Source organism: Mchenga conophoros, linkage group LG5, assembly GCF_057382185.1.
Source record: "Mchenga conophoros isolate Kocher_MC1m ecotype Shallow Benthic linkage group LG5, M_conophoros_male_GT1.1, whole genome shotgun sequence".
Lineage (NCBI taxonomy): Eukaryota > Metazoa > Chordata > Actinopteri > Cichliformes > Cichlidae > Mchenga > Mchenga conophoros.
Genome location: NC_140530.1, coordinates 13,416,969 through 13,442,196, shown reverse-complemented (window position 1 = coordinate 13,442,196; position 25,228 = coordinate 13,416,969). Strand labels below are relative to the sequence as shown.

General features: G+C 38.8%; 2 protein-coding genes across 25 annotated transcripts in view; one reads left to right on the top strand and one right to left on the bottom strand.

The window, feature by feature from the left end:
- The window catches only part of cast (calpastatin), a 31,114-nt gene extending 12,582 nt beyond the window's left edge, over positions 1–18,532 (top strand). For 5 of the 24 annotated variants that reach the window (XM_085273400.1, XM_085273397.1, XM_085273402.1 and 2 more), the window contains 35 exons: positions 4,146–4,214; positions 6,563–6,676; positions 7,040–7,120; positions 7,518–7,628; positions 8,216–8,362; positions 8,724–8,768; positions 8,852–8,953; positions 9,119–9,199; positions 9,836–9,874; positions 10,539–10,622; positions 10,803–10,874; positions 10,971–11,090; positions 11,279–11,401; positions 11,475–11,579; positions 11,698–11,814; positions 12,033–12,143; positions 12,222–12,290; positions 12,440–12,556; positions 12,684–12,788; positions 12,884–13,000; positions 13,126–13,236; positions 13,398–13,511; positions 13,699–13,773; positions 13,899–14,003; positions 14,219–14,335; positions 14,467–14,577; positions 14,664–14,771; positions 14,871–14,975; positions 15,075–15,167; positions 15,601–15,645; positions 15,740–15,877; positions 16,230–16,316; positions 16,587–16,616; positions 16,886–16,986; positions 17,091–18,532. In XM_085273400.1, the coding sequence (XP_085129526.1) occupies positions 4,146–4,214; positions 6,563–6,676; positions 7,040–7,120; positions 7,518–7,628; positions 8,216–8,362; positions 8,724–8,768; positions 8,852–8,953; positions 9,119–9,199; positions 9,836–9,874; positions 10,539–10,622; positions 10,803–10,874; positions 10,971–11,090; positions 11,279–11,401; positions 11,475–11,579; positions 11,698–11,814; positions 12,033–12,143; positions 12,222–12,290; positions 12,440–12,556; positions 12,684–12,788; positions 12,884–13,000; positions 13,126–13,236; positions 13,398–13,511; positions 13,699–13,773; positions 13,899–14,003; positions 14,219–14,335; positions 14,467–14,577; positions 14,664–14,771; positions 14,871–14,975; positions 15,075–15,167; positions 15,601–15,645; positions 15,740–15,877; positions 16,230–16,316; positions 16,587–16,616; positions 16,886–16,978 (3,261 nt within the window). In that variant the 3' untranslated portion in view covers positions 16,979–16,986; positions 17,091–18,532. The remainder of the gene's footprint in view (positions 1–4,145; positions 4,215–6,562; positions 6,677–7,039; positions 7,121–7,517; positions 7,629–8,215; positions 8,363–8,723; positions 8,769–8,851; positions 8,954–9,118; positions 9,200–9,835; positions 9,875–10,538; positions 10,623–10,802; positions 10,875–10,970; positions 11,091–11,278; positions 11,402–11,474; positions 11,580–11,697; positions 11,815–12,032; positions 12,144–12,221; positions 12,291–12,439; positions 12,557–12,683; positions 12,789–12,883; positions 13,001–13,125; positions 13,237–13,397; positions 13,512–13,698; positions 13,774–13,898; positions 14,004–14,218; positions 14,336–14,466; positions 14,578–14,663; positions 14,772–14,870; positions 14,976–15,074; positions 15,168–15,600; positions 15,646–15,739; positions 15,878–16,229; positions 16,317–16,586; positions 16,617–16,885; positions 16,987–17,090) is intronic. The other 19 variants (XM_085273413.1, XM_085273411.1, XM_085273415.1 and 16 more) reach the window with 11 other exon arrangements.
- Positions 17,175–21,148, bottom strand: cd8a (CD8a molecule). The gene is made up of 6 exons (XM_085273423.1): positions 20,809–21,148; positions 20,373–20,693; positions 20,181–20,279; positions 19,969–20,079; positions 19,768–19,807; positions 17,175–19,338 (listed from the first exon to the last, which is right to left on the bottom strand). Exons 1-6 carry the CDS (start codon positions 20,855–20,857, stop codon positions 19,287–19,289), a joined length of 672 nt encoding a protein of 223 aa, XP_085129549.1. The 5' UTR covers positions 20,858–21,148; the 3' UTR covers positions 17,175–19,286.
- Positions 21,149–25,228: the final 4,080 nt, after the last annotated feature.

Here is a 25,228-nt window from a genome sequence, read left to right as displayed (position 1 = left end):
ACAGTCCAATATGTACTCAGATCAATACAATAAATACTTTATCAAGACGGCAGAGATTTCCTAAGAGTGGATGTTAGGCCTCTTCCGGTTGTTTGGTAAAATTAGTAAATACCTCCCAAAAAATTATTCTGAAACTATAACCCAGAAAAAATGTGGCCAGCATCTGCAATCGTGTTTGGGCCACATTTGACACTGCCTGACCTCATGGCACCATAAGGCAGCTTCAAATGAGCCACAGGTCGACCAAATACCGAGCACATCTGGAAGACTCAGCACCTGCTATAAACCACGTCAAGCACGGCTCATGACATTTATGCAACACCTGGTCTGTAGAAAACAACTGTGTCTACTATGTTTGATCCAAATGTGTCTGCTCTGTGGGAAGACTTGTTGCTACTTCCTTTTTTTCTGTGGTGCGTTGTGGTTTGTGTTAACCAAGAAAGTGGTCCTTTCCCCCCACTCGTTGTCGAATAAGAGTGAACACAATTGGGTTTTCTTTGTCAAGAGGTTCTGAAACAATATTGATTCTATCATGTCAATATGCATCAAAATTTAAAAGGGAAAAACTCCAGCTCTTTGAGTCAATGGCGTGAAAAATTAGGGCAGTTTTAAAGTCGAAAGTGGGTTTAACCCAGTACCTAATGCGTGTACGTGTACTTGCAGTGTGCGTCTGCTGCTGCCGTAGTCATGAGGAATGTAGGAATGCAGAAGTCTGGAGTCACTACAGACTTCCTGAGAGTTTGGGTTGGTCTCAGGTGAACACAGAGGTTACACACAAACATTTGTTTTTAATTTACCTAAATCAGTGAGTAGGACTAATCCACAAAATGTTTCATGCTTCAGGTTTTATTTTATTTGAGTTAAAGTTGATGATTTTTTTTTTTTTAACCTTTCTGATTCCTAACCGTAGTGCAGGTTTCTGCCCTCGTCATCTTTGTTCACTTTTATTTTACAATAGAAATCCTTTCTTTCTTTCTTTTGTAGCATCTTCCAGTGTTGGCTTCCTTTTAAGAGGATATTTCTTTTATCTCTTTAATAAATGTTTTCAAGATCGTCTGATATTGACACTGTAAACATACTGATGAGCTCAACTATTTACTACTTAATGTTTCAGTGTATTGCTTCTTTTAATCGATTGGAAATGAACTAAGAGCTCTGTCTGTTTGCCTACTGTACAATTATAAAAGCGGGTCGTGCTTCCTGGCCTTTGTCAAGTGGCATCTGTCGGTGTTGTCGGAGTTCTGCAGTGGTGATGAGTCACCTATTTGCGTGTGGTTTTGAAGAATAGTTTCAACAGAGAATCCCTCATGAGGTAAATGCAAAAGCGCATGAACATGATTCTAATTTATACAGTGATATGGAAATATGTCATTTGTTCTGATCCGTACAGTGTTACTCTTTGTTGTAACTCACAAATCTGTCATAGGTTTTGCCATAATGTACGCTTCTGCAAAAGAAAGTTTTGATGAAGTAATGATGTCATTCATGTGGTCAGTATGATTACTCTGATGACACATCAAAATACCTTTTGTAGATAAGAAGGGGGAAGTCAATACTGTGATTGCCTAAACATCTTTAATCAAATGGAATTAGAGGTGTTTTTCACTGTTTCTTTAAATTATTCCTGTGTTGAATCAAACACTGCAGGCACATTAAAAAAACTAAATAAAAGCTAGCGCCACTAGAATGGCTTGAGTGTGTCTATTAGTTCTAGAAGTTTTCAGCAATCTCTTGTGCTCTATAGATGTTTGCAAATTCTGCTTCCAGAACAGATCACTGCCATGAGAATACAAGGCTTCAAATATCCAATGCTACTTTTATCATTTTGTCATGAAAATCCAAGCTTGTGGAGTTGTTGTCTCACATGCAGCAAAATGCGCCTGACACATCATGCAGTACAGCTCATCTGTTTCTTGGTTATTTAAGTAACTTGGCAACGTTCAGTATTTACAGTGGTAACGGGATCAACACAACTTCCCCTTGGCTGCTTGTGACCTCACTTCCTCCTCTGTGCCACTTCCTTTTTATTCTCGATCTAAATAATATGAAGTTGACTCTTAAAGCTGTCGGTTCATATCTGAAAAGTGTGAAAGGCAGAAGGCATGTGACTTGTGTGTGCTAATCCCGACCTGGATTATGACTTTGTGAGCCCGTGTGACTATTTGAGCGCGTGAGGAAATCATTGATTATGCCAAGTTGCAATCATTACTAACTCAGAGTTCACCTAATGCAGATGATTCACATGTCCTCTGTCTCTGTATGTTATTTACCTTGACTGTCATTCACAAGCATACATATGTGCTTTACCTCCATCCTACCTGTGTAGCTGTAAAAGAGGACGCATAGCTGGTTAACTCGCTCAGAAGCTTACGTGTGATTAGAAGTAGCATAATAACTGGAAGATATAGTTGGGGGGTTTCCCCACAGAATTGTATCTGTTAATCTGTTATGGATACTTCTGTACACTTCTCTTATTCTTTTATTATGATCATTATTATTATTATTATTATGATGAACAAATGGAAAAAAAACCCAGTAATGCTCGCCGACAGGCTGGGCTGGGTCTGAGTCTACAATGATACAACTGCATACAATATATGGAGCTGAATGTGAAACGGACAGCAGTATTAAACAGGGTGGAGGTTCACTGCTCTGTATTCACACCTTCAAAAGAGCTGGGCTGGGCTCTGCAGCAAACTGTGCTCCACCTGGAGATCAGTATATGCTTCTAAAATACTGGACTACGTGCGCAACATGTATAATTGTTAACAAAAGAAAGTTTATTTTTGTACACGGTTGCATATTTTAGACTAAAAGCACAATCTTCACAATATTGTGAAGCTTATTACAGGTAGAATCAAGGCGTCTGGATGAGCCTCACATTTAATGACTGCACAAACAGGAAAAACAGTCCAGGGGAGCAGTGCTACTGTCTCCGCTCTACGTTACGAGGTTGTGCTGATATATTACCTGTAGCTTTCTGGAGCCTGTGCGAGTAGACGCAAAGAGTGCGATTTAGATGACCCCGAGAGTTGGCTTTACAGAGTCCATCTCCAAATGTGACTGGGCTGATCGGGTCAGATTCCAATCCCAGTGCATTCTGCTTGCAGTAACACCTTTTCATTGACGTGCGATCCTTATCCAGATAAAGGTCACATGTTTTACAGGGGGAAACTGAGTAGTAGTGTAAGGCTTTACTTCTTGTACATTTTTGTAGTTTAAAAAAACAAAACAAAATGAAACATTATTTGCTTCTGAAGGCCTGTATATTTCTCTCAAATGTATTAAGAACAATGATCTTTATGACATTCTACCTTGCAGAAGGATTTCCAGTACTGTAAAAAAACAGGCTAATAACTGATCAATATTTCAGATGACAGTTTTAAATGATAAACTACTGCCGTGCACCCACAGATAAACCATGGGTCCTGCAACTATCATTCCAGGAAAGTTTGCTTTGATTAGTACACATGATAAAAAGTAATAATATCCCATGCGTTGTAACACGGCTTCTATAGATTGTTTTATTACAGCTCAGCTATGGGGAATTTAAGACAAAGATCAAAGCATCAGTGATACAGTATGACTAATTGTTTCTATGTGAAGAAGTGCAGTGCAGAACAAATATGACTTCCATCCAGTATGCATGTGTGTGAATACTGGCTGCATGTCTTCAGCCACGGGAGTCAAAGGCCGATCTCTCCTGGTTCCTTAAGCAGAAAAATGTGAGCTATGTTAGCGTTCAGCTTGCACTGGATGCCACTGGCTGGAGATGTGAATCCTGCATTCTTCTTGTCAGTTTCTAAGGTGACCACAGACGACAGTCTCGTTGACGCACTGCTGTCAAACAGTCCCACCGCACAGTCAGGAATGTAGGACTTGAATCAAACACTTCTGACTGCTGTGTGATGGGTGTGTTTGTGAGCAGTTTACAGTCCTGCATTTCTCCCCATGTTTGTTTTCAACTTGAAAAGGAGACTGTATTGACCTGAGCCTGTAACGATTACGATTTCAGCTTTATCCAGAAATAAGTCTTCTGGAACGTTTTGTTTTCCAAAAATATTGCTGTTGTGAAATCAACATGTTGCTGGGTGGTTTCTTGTGTTCCCTGCACATATTTGACTTCTGTCTCTTTCTCTCTGCAGTCGCAGTCCAGCCAGACAACACCCAAACCGGCAGCTCAGGTCTCTACTGGAAAGCCTGCACAGTTTGAGGTATTAGACATTCCCCTGTAATGCTGTTTAACTTCTTCTTCTCCTCCCTCAGTCTGTCAAAAGAAACTCATTTGTTGACTGCCAGTTTGACCCCTGACCCCCCAGCATTTTCTGTTGTTCTAGCATTGTTACTTTCTTTCCTGTTCCAGCACAGCTCTTTGATTAATAGCAAAAAGAACATTTTCCTTTTCCTTCCTTCAAACTCAAGGCAGGTAACACCCTGTTTAACCCATTAATGCTGCTCGCAAACCAAGGTTGTCAAACTGCTGCTTGAATGCTGACTGGAATATTCTCCAGGGAAGACTAATGGAAATGTTAAAAGACTTCATCAGTATTTCAATCAGGAACTCATAAATTAAGTGGAATGTAACTATATTAGCATGTATATGAACTCTATTGGTAGAAAAAATGTTGCAAACATCAGCATTTTGTTGGTAAACGGTTTCCAGGTTTGCATGATTGCACAGCACATATATTTAATGACTTAAAAAAAAGAAGAATTGGGATGAGGTGGGTGCTTTGGAGAGACCATTTGAGAAGCTTAATGTTAACTTGTCTTATTCATTCCAAACAACAATTGTGTCAATCTTCTAGCTGTTGACTTGAGATTAAGTTGAATTTTTTATTATTACTTCATGCAATGTACGAGTACCACCGGCACCATAACAGCTCTGGAGTGTGTTGCTTCAGGACCATGCTCAACAGCAGATATAGTATTTTAGGAAAGCAGTTACTCCTCCAAGCATACTCTTGTGGCCAAATAGTTCATCTTTGTCTCATAGAGTCTCATTTATCCCATAAAACCTTTCTCCAGAAGGCATTTAGCTTGTCCATGACAACTACATAAATTTCACATCACCGTGGACAATAACACTGGTGTCACAGCAGTTTCCAGCTGAAGGCAGGCTTGAGCCTGTTGGTTCACAGGTTGTTCCTTAACATCCTGCTCCATTCCCTTTCATCTGGAGGTGACAGTTTGGGTCTTCTTCCACAACATGACAAAGTAGTGACATATCCGATCAAACTAAATGACCACAATATTGATGCTTATGATGAGTGTACGTAAACTTCTGACCATAACTGTATTTTATATAAAGTGTACTTCATTAAACACTTTTAATGACTATTTTTTTTTCAAAGTAATAGTACACTCCATTGCCTGTCATTTATCTCTTTTACTTGCATACAAATAATGTTTGAACAGAGCCATAGTGCCAGCCTGAATTGTTTTCACACATCTTTCAGCAGCGGGGCTTAGACGGTGTATAGTTTGGTGCCCGGCTTGTAGAGATAAGGTTTAGTCGGATATTTAGAAGTGAGAGAATTACATGGTTTTATTTTAGACCTATTCACACACTGAGCTTATATTACTCAGTCATTAACCTTCACTGTAAGTATCTCATTGCCCTGCTTCCTTCTTTTTGCTTTGCCACAGTAAAGTACAACTGCCTGTGTTTCAGTGTCCATGTGCAATGGGAAAGATAATCTACTGTGCTATAAAAAAAATATGTCCCTGCAGAATGTATGGTAATTACTATTAGCCAGTTTCTTGTCACATAAAAACACAACTATAATGTTTACCTATTAACCTTACAAATATGGAATCTTACTTGTGTGTTGCTTTTTCTGCAAGTTTAACGACTTTCAGAAAAAGCAGGTTATAATGGAAGCAAAAAAGGCTGAAAGATTTACTACATCTCAATTTGGATACTTTTGTTACCACAATTCCCTGTAGTACACGTAATGGCATAGCAGTGTTGCAAGTTGTGCAATTACCTGAAATGACAATCACATTTGACTGGGATTGTCATGCTAGCCATGGCATCTTGTGAACATTTTTAACTTATTAAGTCCCTGATTGCACATAATAATACATTCTTCTACAGTGAGCATGACAGTTTAACACACATAAATGCCAAACAATACAACAGCACGTGAAACGATAATGCTGCTAGCCAGCTTGCTAGCAGTCGCATCAGTATTTCTGCTGAGGATTTGTCCTTTTGGCTTAAATCAGTTGGTGATGCCTTCCTTTAAGCAATAGAAGGTATAAAACATGGAACCACAGTCACATTACCAGCTGATGTGCGGAGCTACGTTATGAAACGGAGTATTGTTGCAATCACCAACATATCTAATTGCTCACCACCCTCAAGCGTAACCAAGAAGATGTCATTTTAAGATATCAGGCTAAGATATATTACAGTAGGTTTCACAGTCTCTGTGGCTGTCTTGACGATAAGTTAACTAGCTTTCATGTGCAAAGCCAAGCACACAGGCAATTCTAGCATCCATAGAGCTGTAAAAAATTGCAGTTGATCAACTTCTCCTCACCTGGTGCATTGCAGACGCCAACATCGGGATCTGGAATGGCTACAAAGCCTGGGGCGGTTACCACGACAACAGGAGGAAGCTCTAATGTTGCAACAGCAGGGAAAGCGGCACCTAAAGCCAAACCAGAGGTAGATAAACTCTGGCGGGTATGAATAAAAGTGGTGGAGGCTTTCAGCGCTTTGGCGTGACATAACATGAATCTCTGCTTCTTTCTTTTGGCCTCAGCACCTCATGTGTGCTCATCACTAGTCATCTCTTTACGCGCTTCATCTTTGGTCATCACCGTTACGCAACATCTTACCTGTCTGTCTGTGACGTCTTTCTGGCACGGCCGTTCACTCATCTTGCATCAGAAGCTGGACTGTCACCGTGCCACCATAAAAGATCTGATATGACCTGCATGGGATGAATGCTCCTCACAAACTGTGACACTAACTTAAAGAATAACTGTCTCTTTTCACTTTCTTTAAACACATGCTTCTCGATTGTAGACTAACACTACGCTGGCCGGTGCTACTGTTATTGACATGTCGTTTGCAGAGGCGAGTGGCGCTACTAGAGAGGTGTTAAAGGTAATGCCATCATGGCCAAAACTCTAGCTAGTGCTTTTTCTTTGCTTTAATCCAACAATCTTTTAAATGATAATGTTTTTTGTATTATTTTATTAGAAATTTTGTGAACTGTGTGTGAGGTATTTGAATATTTCATGAATGCAAATAAATCCCCAAAGTTCAAGGTGATTAAGGCATGAAAAAGCTCCAGCATCTGAACCCTTACTGATCACTGGTCATCAGTCTCAGCCCTCATATTATTTTGAGATCTTTTGGGTAACTTTAACTGAGCTGACCAGTGATCAGTGTAAATGTTCTTCTGCTTCGTTTTCACTAACACTTTAAAAATTTACACTGTGTCAGTACATCTACTGGCTTCCTTGTGTTTTTGAGTAATCATTTGGCGACATGTTTGTAGACTGCACCTGTCTCCCAAGCCAAAGTCGCACCTACAATTCCTCCCACTGCTGGCACTGCAGCAGCCACTTCTGTGCCCGCTCCTAAAGAGTCACCTAAGGACACGGCTAAGGTATAAGCCTGACTACTAATGCCACTCTGAGTCTTCACTGCCTCCATGACTCTTGGGGTGTATCTTTCAAGGCCTACTTGCCTTTCGCTCTTCTTTTTTCTTCCTTGTAGTCTTATCAGGTTTTTTGGGGTTGTGCTTACTTGAGACTGTCCAGATACCTTATTAGCTTTAGGGGTTTCTTGGAATGCCTTGGAATTCCTTTTCGGATTTTTATTTTTTATTTTTTTGAAGAACAAGGACTTTCATTCTTTACGCTGCAGCTCTTTGCTCAGCATGCCTCTGCTCGTTGTTGCATTTCGTCATAGTCGACGCCCGTCCATTTGCAACATCGCATGCATCATCACTCCGAGTCAGTGAGGAAAAAACAAATGAAGAGGAGAGGCATACAGTTTACTCATGTCCCTTCTGACCCCAGTTTCATTGCACAACACTTCTAGATGAAAGAAGTTGGTGGAGGCTTTCTTTTCCTCAAGTGACTTCCTGTCTTTCATTTGTTTCTTTGGGTGTTTTGCATGTATGTAGCAGATCTGCACTTTTACTTGACATGAACTTGGCCTGTAATAGAATCAAATCTTGTTGCATTTTAGAGTGCCACTGCTGCCACAGCAGTCAAAGCTGATGTTCCTAAAGTTGATCCTGCTAAAACATCAAAGCCAGCTGCAGCAGGCACAGCTGCGGCTGGAAATGTGTCTGTGCAAGGCAAAAAGGAAGAAGCTAAATCAGCGCAAACAAAGGTAGATGTTCCTGAAGCCAAACATGGCAGAGGCTGTGTGTCAACTCTGCCCTCCGTATACTCTGCACAGTGATGATTTTGCATTCAATTCAATTCATCCTCTCGGTCTCTGTGTTTAATGAATGGATGAGGATGTTGTGATGAGGTGTTGTCATGGCTAGCAGGAATTTTTCACACCAATCAAACATTTTTTTTCTGGAAATTCTAAAGAAGAAAAGTCATTTCATTAAAGCAATTAACTAAGAAAGAGTTGGAATTTCTTTTTTTTATGGCTGATAATTTCATGATGCCTTACTCCTAATAGCACAATGGATATATTGTGTTGTTAAGGTCTGTGGCCTGATTCTGGATCTGTGTTGCAGGTTCAGGCGGAGGTTACATCCACAGCAGCTAAAGGAGCCCAACAGGTAAAGACTTAATGTAGCAGTGCTAGTTTCCTTTAAAAAGCATGTCGCTTGCGCTTGTGTGCTGAGCTGTGTTGCATGCGCAGGCACCTCCAGTGGATGCAATCGACGAGCTGGCCAACATACTACCATCAACTGATCCGTTCGCTCGCCCAGAGCCTGTGTTCACGGGGCCAGAGGTCAAAGAGGTATAGCATAGCCACAGTGTGCAAGCATACATGTTGGAGTTTGTGTGTGTGTGTGTGTGTGTGTGTGTGTGTGTGTGTGTGTGTGTGTGTGTGTGTATGCTTTAGAAAGTGAGCAGCAAGCTGCATGGGCCTTTAGTGTGTAACCGTGTAATGCATGTGTCACAGCATGACATCACCTCTGAGAAAGGTCAGAAGTGTGGAGAAAGGGACGACACACTGCCTCCAAACTACAGATTCAAAAATACGGTCAGTGTGCACCACTTTCCACTGCTTTCTAAACTTTCTACCCAACCTCACCTTGTTTTTTGCTTTTGCGTGCTTCGCTGACAAATTCGTAGGGACTACTTTATGTTGGTAGGAAACTGTCACTTTTAGCTTATGTTCTTTAGACAAAGTTGCTTTACAGGCATGACTTTGACACCAAATTAAAGCTTTAGGACTGATAACTTGTTAGTATGAAGCAAGAGTGGCTGACTCCTGCATCTGGAAGGATATTTGATCCAGATTAGTCTGAGGTTTTCATGTGAAAATCAAGAGGATATGTCTTAGCCTTTTCCTATTCCTGAGACTATGGCAGGAAATGTCCAATTTGACCTTGCAATATAAAATCTTGCCAAAATCTCAAATCCAGATTACATCCAAAATGTAATTGCTTTAAAGAAAAACCAAGCTCCATTTCTTTTTTGGTAACATTTTCATGCAAATCCATCAGCAATGTATTAAAAAATGATCCTGTTAAACAAAAAGAAGCAAACAAACCAAACCAATCAACAATTACTACTGGCATGTTTATTACTTAGAATTAGAAGGCCTTTTCAGATCTTAAATGATTTCACCATTTTATTTTTCTTACCAAGTGTAAAACTACTTTATACTTTCTAGGGTGGAGCTCCTGCAGATGCTAAACCTGTGGATGTCCCTGTAAGTAAAGCTTTTCAAACTCCTGCTATCAGTTCTTTGTAGTCCAGATAGCTCACACATGCAGGAAGTGCTGTTTCCACTGTATAATCTACCCGTTCCTGGGTGGAGAATGTGTTGGGTGTTGTCCTAAGAAACCACCTTCTCCGTTTGAGCTTGTTGGCTCCTGTCCGACCAAACCCAAACACTCACAAATATATGTGCCCTGTCACATGCACACTTACATTGCGCACAGTGATACACCAGTTAAACCGAGGAATGTGTTCATAGTTACTCACAGTCACTAACACACCCACATTTGCATCATAGCCGACTCCCACTTTGGCCTCCTGGCATCGAAGAAGCTTTTTTGGTTCAGTGTCTCACCAAGTCTTTCTGTTCTTTCTTCCTGTGTGAGTTTAATGGTTTCAATTTTGTGTTGGTCATATTTTTGTGGAGTCAACACGATTTGTGTCACCTGCATCTCTTTAGAGAGAGTATTTGAGTTTTTGGCGTCTGTGGAATGTAAAGGGTGTGTCTGTACTTTTCCTTCACTGTTGGTACAAGTCTGGTTTGCATTATTTTGCCTTTTGATTTGGTCACTCATGCCCTCTAGTGGAACTTTGGAGCAATTCTTTCTGACTGAGTTATTTTAGGTTGGTGTAACGCACAGTATTTTTCATTTCAGAAACCACTGAGCACAGACGCGGCCCTTGATTCCCTTTCAGCTGATTTTAAATCAACTGGTCAGCCTGGACCCAAGAAACAAGAGGTCAGTCTTTAAGCATGAAGCACTTAGCTGCTACTTCCATTTGATGTATGTGCTGCACACTCCTAGTATGGCACCTGTGCTGTAGACTGCATTGGCTCCAATAATATCATTTTTGTCTTAAAGGTCTAAAAAGTCTCATTGTGTTTTTTTTTTTTTCATCTTCATCCATAAAATAAATAGCAAAAGGCACATGTTGAGACTATAAGTGCCTCTTCTGCTGGCCCTGCGAACTTTGCACCTCCTCCTGTGAAGGTAAATTTACATTTTTAAGTCCCTGATGTGTCATTACAGCAGAGTCTGGCTGCAGAGGCTGATGCCTTTTCGTCCTTGCTGTCCCTTTTGTTGCAGAAAGCTGAAACTCCTGCAGCAGTTCCTCCTATGGCGGCTCCTCCAGCTGATAAAAAAGCTAAGATGGAGAAAGTCTCAGATGACTTCTCACTGGAGGCTGGACTCTCTTCTTCCAGCACGGTACTTTTACTGTAATGGTTACTTACAGATCTTAGCTCTGTCTTAAAATGTTTTAATAAGTAAATTTCTTATGGCTGTTAAAGTTAAAGCCAAAATTTTACTACACTGAAAATAAACCTGATTAAAGTTGCATTGTTATTCTGCATGGATCAGTGAAAACTAAAACATTTGTCTGTTTGCTCTTGTAGAAAGCGGTATCTCCTGCGGTTGCTCCTGCTGATAAGAAAGCCAAGATGGATAAAACCACTCCCGATGTCTCTGTCAAGGCTGGATTGGATACCAAAGCAGGCACCAAGCCCAAGACCAGTGAGGTGAGATGCAGGAGATGAGGTTAAACAACACGGGTGTCATTAGCTTGTCATAAACGCCATGTTCTCTCTTCAGGGTGACTCCATGTCTCTGGATGCTCTCGGTGCTCTGTGTGACACACTACCAAAAGATGCACCAAAACCTGAACCCCCCAAACTCAGACCTCAGGACATTGTATCGGTAAGAGGCACAAACAGCTGCACTGTCTTAAGCAGCAACTCTGCAGTCACTTTAGTTCAGTTACACATAAGATTCATTGCTAGACGATGTCTCACTTTGTCCCCCTTACTTTCTACAGGAGGGAAAAGTGAAGAACGAGAAGGGTGTACGTGTAGGAGAGAGGGAGGACACGCTTCCTCCAGATTACAGGTTCAAAGAGGAAGACCTCAAAAAACTGCCTCCTCCAAAACCCGAGGTGAGCCCAGAGTGAATTCATTTAACGATGAGCTCCATTGATGATAGATTTTTGAGGCCAGTGTTGATACTGATATTTAAAAAGTTACAGATTTTATAGGTTTGTTTTCTTTGTATGCACATAACATCACATTTTGTGAGGGTAATATCAGGAATCTTGAAGAATGTCAAATATCTTCTCTTTCTTTACGTCATATCTGCCCGACCCGACCCTTGCAGCCCAAGATGGACGCTGATGATGCTCTGGACATTTTGTCTGGGGACTTCAGTACTGCTTCAACAGCTCCTGCTGTCCAGGCTCCTCTCTGCTCCTCAGCTGCTCCTCTGCAGGTAAGCTCTGTCTCGATCAGTGACACCACTGTATAAAATCTAATATCCAGTTTTAATGGTGCTTTGTGATTGCTGCAGAAATCTCCCGCTCCTCCCACTGATAAGAAAGCCAAGGTGGAGGCTGGACTCTCAGCAACTACTGCTAAGGTACAGCAGAACTTCTTCCAATCATTTTTTTTAAAGAGATCTGTAAAATAACAGTGTACATCATGGCATAAGTTATATACTGAGTGAAATAGCAAGATTTATTTTGAGTTGGGCTTTTTCTTTACTGCCATCTGTGTTGTGTGGTGTAGAAAGTGGAATCAGCTGCAGCTCCTCCTGCGGCTGGGCCCGGTGCTCCTTCTGCTGAGAAGAAAGCACAAGAACACAAACCTGCTGCTGGGAAGGACGCCAAACCAGAGACCGACAAGGTTTGACATAAGATGTTTGAAGTCATTTTTCTTCTTTTTTGCCCTTCTTCCTGTTCTTGTTTCACTTCATATTCTTTAGACAGACATTTTATTTTTAATAGTTTGATAAATCCTGTTCTGTCTTCAGGGTGGCTCCATGTCTCTGGATGCTCTCAGTGCTCTGGGCGACACATTACCAGCAGATGCACCAAAACCTGAATCCCCCAAACTCAAACCTAAAGATATCGTCTCTGTAAGAGTGAAGCTACACCCTAGCATTAAATTCACAGCTTTTGATAACTTTTTTTTTTTCCACCAGGTGATTTTGTTCTCTTTCTCTATGTACAGGAGGGCAAAGTGAAGGCGGAGAAGGGTGTACGTGTTGGAGAGCGAGACGACACTCTTCCACCAGCTTACAGGTTTAAAGATAAAGACCCCAAAAAACTGCCACCTCCAAAACCCGAGGTGAGACTGAAGGAAATTTACTTTATGGGTTAAACTTCAGCACATTAAGCTTATGAAACTCGTAGATCTACAACTGTTGAACATTTAGTAACTTGATTTAAGCTTTACTTTGTCTCCTCCCGCAGCCCAAGATGGACGCTGCTGATGCTCTGGACATTTTGTCTGGAGACTTCAGTTCTTCATCAGCTCCTGCTGTCCAGGCTCCTGTCGTCTGCTCCTCAGCTCCTCCTACACAGGTACACTGTGAATCAGTTATTTGTTCCTGCACATAAACAGCGCACGTATCTCTAAAAATGAAAAGCCTCCATCTTTTTTTTGGAGTCCCTACAAAATTCCACAAAATATAAAACTGCATCGTTTCAGTGCTTTGTTTCAAACTCTTATCTCTGCTTTTCAGGCAAAAGTAGAGGATTTGTCAGCTCTTGATGTACTCTCTGGAGAGTTTGTGGCTTCATCTAAGGCTTCTGGAGTTCATGCACCAGTCCCTCCTCCATCAAAGAAGCCACCAGAGGTAAACTTGTTGGTGTGAATGCAGGTTTTTGCATAAACTATTTTTTTTCCTTCCATAGAGGATTTCCCTGCCAAGCAAATAAATAAATATTATTTTGTTTTTATTTTTGCCACCATGGCTGTCATTGTGCCCTTTTACATTCATGTCTTTGTTTTCACTCCTTTTTTCCATCTCTGCGTTTCTGCAGAAAACAGTCTGTCCCGTGGAACAACCTAAAAAAGTCGATGTAAGCGCACAACAGACAAAGCCCAAAATTGAGAAGGTAACTGTGAGGAATCAAAAGTCTTCTGATTTCTTTTGGCTTTAGTTCTTCATTTATCATTCAGAGCTGTATAACATGCCTTGTCTAAAACTGGCCTATGAAGTTCCTCTTCTCTCACCCCTCAGGGTGACTCCATCTCTCTGGATGCTCTCAGTGCTCTCAGCGAAACACTGCCAACAGAAGCACCAAAGCCAGAGTCTCCAAAACTCAGACCTGAGGATATTGTCTCGGTATGTGGTGCCTAAAAACATATAGTGTTGTTTTGTTATGAGTGACACATTTTATTCCAGTAATGGTATACCAGTACAACTGAATTATCCGTGCACATATTTGGGTTTTTTTTTTTAAACACTTGTCCTGTTTAGAACCCTTTAAAAAAAATCTGTATTTAGGAGAAACAGAGTGTCTGGACCAGCCAGTCATTCACCCTTTTCCCCTTTTTCAGGAGGGCAAAGTCAAAAAGGAGAAGGGTGTGCGTGTAGGAGAGAGGGAGGATACACTTCCTCCAGATTACAGATTTAAAGAGGAAGATCTCAAAAAACTGCCTGCCCCCAAACCTGAGGTGAGCCCAGGGCAAATCTATTTCTAAGCAACAAAAGTTAGATATTTATTAATGGATAAAAAGCCATAAAGAATATGTACATTTAGTAATTGAAATAACGGCTTATTTTCTCTCTTTATCTTCTCCTGTAGCCCAAGATAAATACTGATGATGCTGTGGATATTTTGTCTGGAGACTTCAGCTCTTCGGCCGCTCCTGCTGTCCAGGCTCCTGTCGTCTGCTCGTCAGCTCCTCCTACACAGGTACCAATCACGAAAAGCAATAGTATTAATTTCAAGTTGAGTATTATCGATTTTAAGCATAGGATTGTATTCTGTCTCCCCCTCAGGCCTCTGCAGACGCTGCTCTTAAGTCCTTGGCCGGAGACTTGGTTGCCTCCAGCGCTGCACCGGCAGTGAAGTCAGAACCTCGTATTCCTACACAAACAAAGCCACAGGTAAAGGCTCAAGTGTTTCTCATCTACTTATACTCTTTATACAACTATCTGCAGCTACATCAAAATCATATTTTTTTTCTGGGGTTTTTGCACATTCAGCTGGAAGCTGGAGCAGACAATGCCCTTGATGCTCTGTCAGACACCTTGGGGGATATCAAACCTGTTCCTCAGCCCGCCCCAGGTCCCGTTAAAGATCCCGTCAAGGTAGCCAGCATGGTTTAAAAAAATAATAGAAATAATTTAAAATAATAATAAAAAATCTGCATGCCACTTCAGCTGTTTTGATTTGCCTTGTTGTTGCAGGAGAAAACGATTGCTGAGGAGAAGCTTATTAAAATGGGAGAGAGAGATGACACACTACCACCAGAGTATCGACCCACTGAGGAAGACCGTAAGGTAACCTGACAGCCTTTGAAATGAGATCCTAAAAGTGAAGTACATTTACTTAGCAGTCCATCAATTTCTCTACCAATCCATGCATTTACTCAGTACAACTTTCCTACTTTAAAGATGTGAACATATAGAGTGTTCTTCCTCTTGATAGTCTGCTGCAAGCTGGGTTGGGTAATGAGAATTACATTAAATATTGTGAAGTAATAACAATACAAAACATGATCAGGGACACTATTCATTCATTTAACTGTATTTTTCAGTCGGTGTGTAATATTGTGAAAACAGAAGTCTTTTACATTATATAATCTTGTTATTAGTCCACTAGTCCATCCATACACTACTGAAGACTGCAACATGTGACAGGGACATTTATAAAGTGTAGTATAGCATTTGTTGCTTTATTGAGAGTCTAAACTTCATGAATTTCATTTTAAAGAAAATGGAAGAAGCAAAGAAAAAAGCTGCCAACATCCCCAAAGAGGTCAGTTCCTCACACAATATTTCTAAAATAAAATAAACATTAATGATATATGTGAAAGATGACAATAAAGCATTCCCTTTTTAACACTCTGTAGAAGAGTATGGATGACACAACAGCCTTAGAAATGCTGTCCAGTGACTTCTCTGATGCACCCAAGCCTGATGCACCGGTCACCTCGTGTGCTGCCACAACAAAGTTGGAACCTCCTGCGCTGGACTCAGCTCCTCTGAAGGTAGTGGAGAAATAAAACCTACCATTTCTACTCCTTCTAGCTAAATTCCATCAAGGTGTGAGACATGTGTCTGTCTCACCTTAACTGAGCGTTGTGAGGTTTGACTCATAGTTGGTGACGACCATAATCCTAATCTTTGCTCATCCTGAAAAAGGAACAATGAGCTCATACCAGGGAGAGCCACCTAATAGGCTGTGATTGCGACTATCACTGATGATTACTTACAGTGTTAAAAATGGTCCTTACTTAGTTGTTTTATACCATCTTTGTACCTGAAACCACTTCTAGAAAATGCTTTCTTATGATCTTCTTGAGTTTATTAACTGTTTTTTATTTATTCTTGCTTTTCTAGCCGATGGCTGGTCCTGTTCTGGAGTCCCTGTCTGATACCCTGCTTCCAGATCCAGTAAAAGGCAAATCTAAAACAGACAAACCAAAGGTAAAAATCTATATGACTATTTAGAAGTGTTTAAATATTACACTTTACTATAAGAAACAGGACCAAATGTACATCTTTTTCTTGGAAGCTTCTAAGAAAAACGCTTCTGACTAAACTGCACTTCAGAAGAATGATTGCAGAACATTTATTTCTCATTGGTACATGGCGCCCCCTATAGGTTTCCTTTCTAGCTGTTACTGTGTCTGTGCTCACTACGTCATGGAGCAGTGTGAGTTGTAGAGCCTAATCAAGGTGTCGACTTTGTTACAGGGAAAGAGCAAGTCAAAGTCAAAATCTAAAGTAAGCAAATCGTCTGCTGCATGAAGACCTAATTTAGGCTGAATAAGCAACGTATCTGACACACTGGATCTGTGCACTTATAACTGAGCCAAAGTCTCACAGCAGAAGCAGTTATTGAATTCTAATTTCTGCAGGGGCCTCCACATAGTGGCATGTGACAAGCTGCTCACGCTCCTCACGCTGCTTTGCCTGATGTTGATTTCAGCCTGTAATACTGCAAAGGCATGAATTCTTTATCATTTTTAATACTTATTTGTTAAAAACATCAGAAACAACAAGCAGAGGAACCATCTGCCCCTGGCCAGCTATCAGCTCAGAGAAGCTCAGACGTTGTGCCAACTTCTACAAAGAAGAAGAGCTAGGTCACATGGTAAGATCTGTCATATTTAAGTGATTTAAAAAAAAAAAAACCCTGAATATTAGAAGGATAGATATCAAGTCTTTAAACTGACTGCTGAATATCACTTGTTACAGGTTGTCGCTTTAAATCTGTCCTCCAGGCCACGTGGATGCATCGGTGAGGGAGCTGCTCTCTGGATAACGATTCTATTTTTGTAAATTGTTAAGAATGTATATTGGAGTCAAGAAAAAAACCTACACATACCCATAACATTTATGCAATGCACACACATAGAAGCACAAACGGACATGCACGCACACTTAAACACCTATCTGCTTTACAGTTCAAAGATAAGAAGTTTTGTTTTGGGCTTTTTGGGTTTTTTTAGAGAATATAAAAGAGACTTTTAAAAACTGGATGGAAATGAAAGACGTGAAACTGTGGGAAAACGTTTTTGGGTGCCAAGAATCACGCATGTACATCACAGTTGACAGGTGGGTTTTTTTTTGTTTCGTTTTTTTCTTTTTCCTCCAGCAAAACACTTCTATTACAACACCGGTGACCTAAACCTGCTGGTGTTGTGACATTAGTTGGAGCAGTGGAGACTGTCAACTTGTGTGAGAGCAGTATGGAGTAGGTGTATAGCACCGGGAAGTTTTGTGCAATCCAGATGTACACACACACAAAAAGTTTTTCTATCATGATTGGACACCATTACATAAGACACTAGTGTACAGCTTAGTTCGCTTATATTTTAAACAATACATAGTTTACATTATTGAATATGTGGATTTCCCAGGAGGTGTTCTAATTAATTCTGTATTGGAGAGCTTTTTGCAAATGCCTCACATTTAAACAGAGCAATATCTGTCAAGTAGGTCTTTTTCTGTGTTTTTGGGTTTGCAGAAAGGAAAAAAAAAAGACGTTCAAAAGTGCACTTATTGAAGCAGGATGTTTACAAGCTTTGTAAACTGCCGTTGTTTGTGAGCTGTAAAAGAGTTTTGCTCTACGTAACACAACACTGTAATTTACAAAGGGCTACTGCTTTCAATTGTAAAGTTAGTCACTATAATTCCACCCTTTTTTTTTGTAGAGTTAAGCCAAGATATGAGATGTATAAGGGGAAATGCTAACTAAATTGAAAAAAATAAATACATAAATAAATCATGCAGTATCATTTTATTATTATTGTACCTTAAAAGAGAAACAAAAGATAACATTAACTGACTTAATTATGCTGGAGAAAATAACTAAATATTGTAGGAAAGGTGAACAAACAATGTGTTTGTAAAGGTGCAAGGGGAAATGTGTATGTATTAAAGTGCGTGGGAGTGTAATCTCCTATGAAAGAATTTTTTTATCCGCTCTTGACTTGTGGTTTTGCGCTCTGCTTACAGTTGTAGCACCCCACTTCCTTTAGACTCAAGGGGGGGGGGGGCTTAAAAAACAAATGTCTTTTGCTCAAATCTACTTTGGTGCCAAGACCCTGAATGACTGATGGGAATCCAAATGAGTGGGTTTGATGTGTGGAAAAATAAAATCTAATAAAGTCAAATACAGTTCATTGAAGAAGGAATGCTTGTCCGAGTGGTTTTATTTATTTTTTTTATTTTGTACAGCGTTTTATGTTGAAAATAGAAACGAGAATTTTTTTTTTTTTTTTTTTTTTTGAGGATGTGCAACGGTTAAAAGCAAAAACAAAAGAACGTGCCATATTTGTTCTTTTCAGTATTACTCTACAGTCTTAAAAACATGTGAATGAATAAAATCAAATGCTTTTCGAGTAAGTGTAATTTTAAACAAGCCAAAAAAAAAAATCTGCTTTAAATTGTTTTGATGACTAAATGCGAGTGCAGCAATTCAAATAGTGTGTGCAGAATGCAAAACAAAAGCACACTGTTATTGCTTTTAAAACTTCCCAAAAAATTAAATAAAAAATATTTAAATTCAAAAGAATTATATACAATTATTGCTCACAGTTCAGAAACAAAAATGAATTCTTCTCAGGATCATCTTCAGCCGTACCCGTAACCATAAGAATTGATGTGGATTTGCAAAATAAACTCTTTAAACCACACAATTATCATTAAAAGGGTTCAATCTACCTGTGACAAAACAGTGTTGTTAGCCATCAAGCCACATGAAAATTATAACTCAATGTTGGCAATAAAAGGCTTTCCATTTATGCGCTGAATACACAACCACTTTAAAACCATCTCATATTTTCACAAACAAAGAAAATGTTTCAGGCTGACTTTAGCAAATAGGATGAGAAGATGCAGCAATAGCGTTAAAGAAAAAAAGAAGTGTCTGAAATTTCACCATTTAGATTAAACATATCTGCCGGGCATCACTTCTTTTGCAGGAGGTGCCGTTCGAGGTCTAAATTTTAAAAGACAAAAACAGATGTAAATTTAGATGATTAATACAAATAATAATTAGTAACCTTTTTCTTTTTTAATGTAAAAAGGGACTGTTTTCTTCAAATAGACTGCAAGTGTAATTGGAAATAGGGAGAAACATTCAACAACAATCATAATATACTATGGGTATAGGTATTTAATTTTGTTATTCAAATATTAATATTACATAAGTTTTTTTCAAAAATAAAATATTAATGAAAATAAGAAAGAAAATTGCTGAACAATATTAACAAAATAAAGTCTAAAATGTCATTTTTGCTGTCTGGGTGTGGTTCCTGATGTTGGACTAATAACTAAGTATTCCTCATTTATTCATGGACTGTATTCCTAGACTAAAATGGAACAATAATGTTAAATGTAAAAAAAAATAAATAAAGGAATAACTTACCTTCTTTTGTGATGGTGTGGGCATCTCCGTGTCCTTATCCCTACATGCAATTGAAATGATTTAAACTTGAGGTGAAAATATAGATTTTACAATAGTTTTTAGCTTTCCAAGTGCAGAAAATGACAGAATTTTATATATTATTCAGTTCCAAATTTTATGCACGTGAAGATCATGTAGATTTCATATTGAAGATGCACTTACGATTGCAGTACAATATGGTGACGATGAGGAGCAGAAGAAAAAGGCCACAGCCACCAGAAAGAGCTCCCAGCATTATTGGACTACAATTAAAAGCAGAACTGGACTCCCCTTCTGAAAATGAACCATCCTTGTTTACCAACTTTTTCTACTCACAGAATTTTAAACATGAATATGATAAATGTTATAACACATCACTGATTTTGAACACTTGCCTCCTGCTGTCTTGCCTTCACAATCACAGGTTACAATTTTGGGCACACTCGGTTTGGTGGTGCATGTTGGTGGTGCTTCAGTTTTATCTTCAGTTTTATCTAAAAAAGAAAGAAGAAGTCAAAGTTATGTGTAAACTTACTAAAACAATAAACAAAACAATAAATTAAACCAAACAAAGAAACATAACTTACCTGCAGATATTTGTGTTGTGTCTCCAAACACCAGTGTATTACCTTGGATAAGTGACGCACAGCCATATAGGCCAGCGTCGTTTTTTTTGAAGGACTTCAGTGATAGATGATCATTTGTGTAAGTGTAGAGCTCATCAAAGTTTTTTGCTGAGGCCTTTTTTATGCCAGATTTGCTGAAAGACCCAATGAATTCCATGTGATTGCTTAGAACTCGAAACCAGACAATCATGCTGGCCCCTGGTGTGTCTTTAGCTGTACAGCTGATATCAATCTTATCCCCTTCCTTTGCTGTTTTGTCTTTGAAAGTCCCTGAAGTCAATTCTAAAAGATTTTATAAAATGAGAGAAGAAAAAAAACATTCTGTGTCTGCGAACAATACACAATAAACAAAAAAACAAACAAATCAGATAATACTTAATAATTAAGTTCAACTTACTCTGACATGACACCACAATCACCAGAATCAGAAGCCATTTTTGGTCCATTTTAATCTTGCAGACGAGAATAGGAGCTAAACACGTCCTTTTCGTGTTTATTGAAGTCTGCTGGGAGATAATTCAGCGTGATATGAAACCCCGCCCCAGCTGTAACCTTCTTTTCTGCTCTGTCAAATGGGACCATTGCAGCAGAGTCTTGCAGAGACCTCCTGCAACACGATCGTGGTCTGCACAATGTTTGTAACCCACCCAATCTGCACTTCACTCCTCTACCTCTGGTTTGAAGCATTGAACACCACTACTTCATCCACAAACTATTGGCACACAAATGCAGCAGGGCGCAGTATGTAGGCTGAAAATGGATGAGATAGGAAGTGAAAACGATGCACAACAAACATAGTTCACGCAACTCTACACCAAATTCTGCACAAATTAAATGGTGCATTATACCAAACTTTTCTTTGTTGAAGTTTCATCATGAACTCCTAACAGTCACTTTGTCATTGCTATGTAATTTGAATTTGACCTGCCTTTGGTGAATGATTGCTGAAATTTAAACATTCAAAGATTGCAAACATTGCTATATTTTAATCTCTCAGATTAAACTAGTTTAGAGAAATATAACAGTTTAGTTAAGAGTAAAACAGAAAGCATCAGGGTCTCTCAGAGGCCTTTTCTAAGACTTCACATTATCTTACATCTTACACCCCAGTTTTTAACATCACCATGTTCTTAAATACGGGCAAAAAGCCTTGAAACTGTAACAAGCACAAGATATAATACAAATATAACGTCAATAAATTAATTTAAAAAAATAAAATAAAATATACTATTATTATATAAACTAATATTCACTTTAGTGATTTCCCATCTTCTCAAGTTCTGGATAAAGATTGTTGTCCTCTTCGATTTATAATCACTGTGAATGTTATATTTAAGATTTAAGATTTATATACTTTATACTCGACTAATTTATGACAATTTCCAATATTTTCATTGTTCCAAATTATTTTAAAGTACTGTGTAGGCAAACACCCCTAAAATCCAATGTTAGGCATGCGATTGCGCAGTGTTACAACGCTTCCACAAGACCGATATTTACACCATTAGATGGCAGCAAAATGACTTAGCGCCATGTTGCTGTCAGTGCACTGAATCTTTGAACAAAATCTCAAAACATACTTCTGAGCGTCCCAAAAAGCTGATTCTGTTCATCTGGACGTAGCGTTTTAAGTGGGAGAAACGTTTCGTCAACAGTACCTTTGCACAATTACTGAAACTAGTCCCCTGAATGAACAATGGGCTGTGAGGTCAGGATCTGATCAACTCACAGCCCAGTCCAGATGAACAGAATCAACTTTTTGGGATTTATTTACCTGAATGATTAAGCATCCATCAAGACATAGTTCTGAGCAAAGACACAAACTTATGTAAAATAATTTGAAGTATTAGTCAAACCTGAATAATTCATTTTATTACAGGTGTACACCTGCTGAAACAAGTAATGGAAAATATGTTCAGTGACATTGGTCTGAATGGTAAATGGACTGGTTCGTAGTGCTTTTCTACTCTTCTTGAGCACTCAGAGCGCTTTATTTAACTTGCCTCTTTCATCCATTCACACATATTCATACAAGTACTTCTTCTATTGGATGGAGGGTACAGCGCATGATTTTAATCTTGTGAAAAATGAACAAAGTAACATTTAAAAAAAAAATGTTTTTATTGTTTTGTTATGCTGTGCATGAGCAACAGCATGAAGTCATTCTTAAAGATAATGGCTATCAGGTCTTTTTTTTCGGTCTTGGGGAACTTGGGGGACTGAAAATTTAAAGGAAACCGCTTGTGAGCTAACAAAAGATACTACAATTTTCATTATGGGAAAAGACAGGAATTTGAATTCATTAAATTTCTAGAATATTCATTTCAAAGAGTGTTCCTACCTGCTTCAGTTTAAATCTTATCAGTTTTATTCACAGTTTATAAAGCTATATTGAGCTAACAACTCTAGCAAAAGGAAAGAAGAACGTAGCAACCATAAAGCGTTACAGCTTGTATCATTTCAAGTGAAATGTTGTCTAAGAGCTGTACGGAAGTGAAACCCCCTTCAGATAAACTGAGTAGAGCAACAGCTGCTATGGCGCAACTCGAAGCCCTTTTTCCGGTTCAGTGCTGGAAAATAAATGCAGCAATTTGGTAATGGGCACTGAGTGCTGACATTTTGCGCTTTTGTGGGTGATCTGTTCCATGGGTGGGAGGAGACAGAAAGAATGAAAAAGAGGGGGGAGTGAGAGTAATAAGAGGACACAGTTTTGTTTGGTTTGTTAATCTCATTTAGCGTCTTTCTTTCTTTCTTTCTTTCTTTCTTTCTTTCTTTCTTTCTTTCTTTCTTTCTTTCTTTCTTTCTTTCTTTCTTTCTTTCTTTCTTTCTGTCTGTCTGTCTTTTTTGTCTTTCTTTCAACTGTTACAATAATTCCTCGAAATTCAGATTGTCATTGACCCTATTTTTGCTTTCAATAAGTCACTTTTATATTTATTACAAATTAAATCAAGTTTCAGTCTTGCATTGTTTTCAGCAAATAGGGGATTCTGTTGATGCATTGTATCAAAGGGAAGACCCAGTCAAAAAGCACACAATTAGCCCACTTCACCTTTCCATCTCTCTGTTTCAGGGTTGAGTCACTCACAAACACACCTGCATGGGCTTCCCTATCTTAGTCACACAGGGGATCTCCAACCTGAAACCTGAGCGTGTGTGTGTGTGATTATGTGGTGGGTGACCAGGGGAAGCCAGTGAAAAAAAAAAGGTACTCAGCACAATAATGCTGAATATCCTTGTGTTCTGAAAATGCCACCTTCATTACCAGTAAACACATTTGAATAGTATTTTTTTGTTCACTTTGGCTCAGTTATCATTGCTCTGCTGCTCAACTGGCTGGTCTGGTTTCAAGCATTATAGAAAAAGGCGTAAAGTGGAAACCAAGAGCATCAAGAGGATTGGAGTAAGTAGAAATGGAGCGCTCTAAAAGACTTCAAAGTTAAAGTGATTTGGTCAGAATTTTTTTCATAATTTGTGGATAATGCTTCCTGTTACGACTTTCATTTTGCTTTACTTTGTTGGCTTTTGCTAAGTAAACTGTCTAAATATTGCAAAGTAAGAAGTTACATCTCCTTGATACTGATATCTCAAAAAGGTCTACGCTGTGTGCTTTTTACAAGCAGCACAAATTTGTCCTGAATGGGCTAAATTTACACTCAGGCCATTTTACATATAAAATGTTTCTCTATCTGAAGACGTGATATATTTACATATACTGTTTGGGATTTTTTGGGAAGGAAGCTGAAATAGTTTATACAAATGTGACAAATTGGAAATAATACGTGTACGTGTCTTCTTACTAAAGAGCTTGGAATAATTTTGTTTGTTGCACTTTTCAATAGAGTTTTGAAAATAGTGCACAACACTTCCTGTACACATGAAAGGATAAAGCTCAATTTTTCTGTGTATTGACTCTTATTACATGCATGAAACTGTACTTAATATTAGAAAACTGCAGTTTCAATTTTAGTTTATCCTAATTGTGTCACAATGTGCATATTACCTATATTTAATTAAATAATATATAAATATGTGGCTTTTATGTATTTTGTATCTGTAGCAAGACGTAACATGAGATAATAGTTATGGATTTCACCACAAACAGTTGAGTGTATAGCACTGCCACATCATTAGATTAAAAATTGCATGCTGTTATAGTTTATGGCTGTTACAATATTTAAGAAGAAAAGTACTGGATTAAATTCCCTTTTTTGGGATGTAAGCACTTGTTTTCCATGATTTATGCTGCCCCCCCCCCCCCCCCCCCCCCCCCACCAAAAAAAAAAAATTTAATCCAAAAAATTAATCGTGTGTATTTTCAGATAACCGGAAGAAGATGGATGGATGAATGGACGTTTACAAGACTTCACAAAGACATTGTTATTTTGCAGGTCAAACATTATACAAACATTATCATTTGCAAACAAGTTTGTTTTGTTTTTTTAAAAAGTAAATGTATGTAAAAAATGTATGTCTGATTTGACTCTACTATTACAGGAAACAAATGAAGGAGACATCAGAAAACTGAAAAATAACAGAAAAATAATGTTTACAGTTCATCATATCTGTGAGCATTTAGTTTCAACTGTGTCTCAATGTTTAAAATAAATCTATCTAGAAACAGAAAGCTGAAGAAATCCATTCTTTTTAGCATACATCACATAACTTAATGAATTTACTTACATATGATAATAACGTGTAAGGGTTCTATAAGTTTTTAATACATGTTAAAATTAAAAGCAAATACAAACAACAAACTCTACAAAGATTACAATATTAAGTTTTCTACCCAATGAGTTGGCGCACCTTTATGATTTGTG